The sequence below is a fragment of the Brassica oleracea genome, chromosome C2, assembly GCF_000695525.1.
Source record: "Brassica oleracea var. oleracea cultivar TO1000 chromosome C2, BOL, whole genome shotgun sequence".
In the NCBI taxonomy this organism is placed as follows: Eukaryota; Viridiplantae; Streptophyta; class Magnoliopsida; order Brassicales; family Brassicaceae; genus Brassica; species Brassica oleracea.
Window position 1 is genome coordinate 32298405 of NC_027749.1, and position 1838 is coordinate 32300242.

Genomic DNA, 1838 nt, shown 5'->3' on the forward strand with positions numbered 1-1838 from the left:
CTTATGAAACCTTTCTCCATTAAATCTTCAAAGTTGTTTCTTCAACTCTGCGGGTCCCATGCGGTAAGGAGCCTTTGCTATCGGCTTAGCTCCAGGTTCCAAGTTAATTGTGAAAGGGTTACTCCGAGGTGGAGGTAACTCTTTTAACGCCGCAAACACATCCTCAAACTCTTGTACTACCGCAATATCCGTAATTTCAACTTCATTGCTAGCGGGTCCTTTACTAGCAGTTACTGTTACCAGATACGCTTCTCCATCCTTAAGCAAATCTTCCACTCTCAAGGCAGCTACTAAAGACACAGACTTGCTTGGACTGATCCCGTAGAACACTATTTGCCGTTGCCCGTTCTCCTTGAACGAAATACGACCTTTTCCACAATCTAATTGTGCCCGATAGCCTGATAACCAATCCATGCCTAAGATAACTTCATATCCTTTTAAGGGCACCACCAACAAATCTGCCAAGAACATCTTCTCGCAAATGACTAACAGAACTCTTCTGAGGCATTCTTTTGCTTGGAGGGTTTGGTCTCCGGGAGTCATCACAGCCACATCCATCCTGTCAATCACAAATGAACCCACAAACTCGGCAGCTACCTCAGGGGCCACAAAGCTATGTGTTTCCCCCGAGTCGAACAATACATGTGTGGGACGTCCCGCAACATGTAAAGATCCTGCCACAACATAATTATATATATCAACAACATAAAAAATTATCCAATAGAAGGTAACCAATCCATCACAAGCAATAACACGACACAAAATAAATCTAGTAAGGTTAAAGAACCTAAATACCTGTGATAGGACCCTTAGATGGGCCTGGAAGTTTAGTATCCTCTAGTTCTAAAGCGTAAACTCTACCTCCTATAGCTTGCCTTTTTGGCGATGGTGCGATTGCAGGTGGAGCTGGAGGAGGATGGACAGTGATTGGCGTAGTTGGGATAGGACGGTTGACGCTGCACTGGGTAGAGATGTGCCCTTTCTTTCCACACGTGAAACATGTAGGATTGTAGGAGTTTGACTGAAAGGATCCAGGTTTCTTCCCGTAGCATTCACTTGACTTATGGCCTATCTTGCCACAGTTAAAGCATTTCCCTGTGAACAGAGATCGTCGACTTGGCCCTCCTGATTCCTTTTCCTTATCTTTACCCTTAAAAGATCTTTGGTTTCCACCATACTTTCCTTCTTGATGCTGCTTGGATTTCTTAGTTGCCGCCTTCTCAGCTTCCAATCCAATCTCCACATTCACAGCCTTTTCCACTAGCTCGGTGAGACTCTCGTAGTTACCGACTGCTAGTCTATTCTCTAACTCTAGTTTAAGACCAAACATAAAATTAGATATCATGGTCTCCTCATCATCTTGTCCTCGCAACATGTGTCGTCGCAGTCGCATAAATTCAGATTCATATTCTCTAACCGTCTTATCTCCTTGTACCAAGTTTGCAAACTGACATTGAAGCCTTCGGTTAGATTCAGGAGTGAAGTATTTGCGTTCAAATTCTTGTTTGAATGCCACCCAAGTGGTGACCAGATGTCCTACTTGGCGATCCCTACTCTCCCACCATTCTGCCGCGTCTTTGTCTAAGTAATACACTGTCATCTTCTTCTTAGATTCTTCGGAACATGTCACAGTCTCAAAGTTTTTCTCCATTGTTCGAAGCCACTGGTCAGCTTGAAATGGATCTGTCCCTCCTTCAAAATGTGGTGTCTTCATATTTTTCATGGCAGTTATCAACGGTAACATCGGTGTACTAACTGAAGGTTGTGGTGGCACGAGTGGCTGAGGTTGCACCTGAGGTTGTTGTAATGACCTCGCTATCACGTCATGAAGCATCTTT

At 44.1% G+C, this 1838-nt stretch overlaps 1 protein-coding gene across 1 annotated transcript; it reads right to left on the minus strand.

The window, feature by feature from the left end:
• Positions 1-27: 27 nt before the first annotated feature.
• Positions 28-1834, minus strand: LOC106324027. Its single transcript, XM_013762053.1, has 2 exons — positions 796-1834; positions 28-674 (listed from the first exon to the last, which is right to left on the minus strand). Exons 1-2 carry the CDS (start codon positions 1832-1834, stop codon positions 28-30), a joined length of 1686 nt encoding a protein of 561 aa, XP_013617507.1.
• Between the last annotated feature and the right edge of the window lie 4 nt (positions 1835-1838).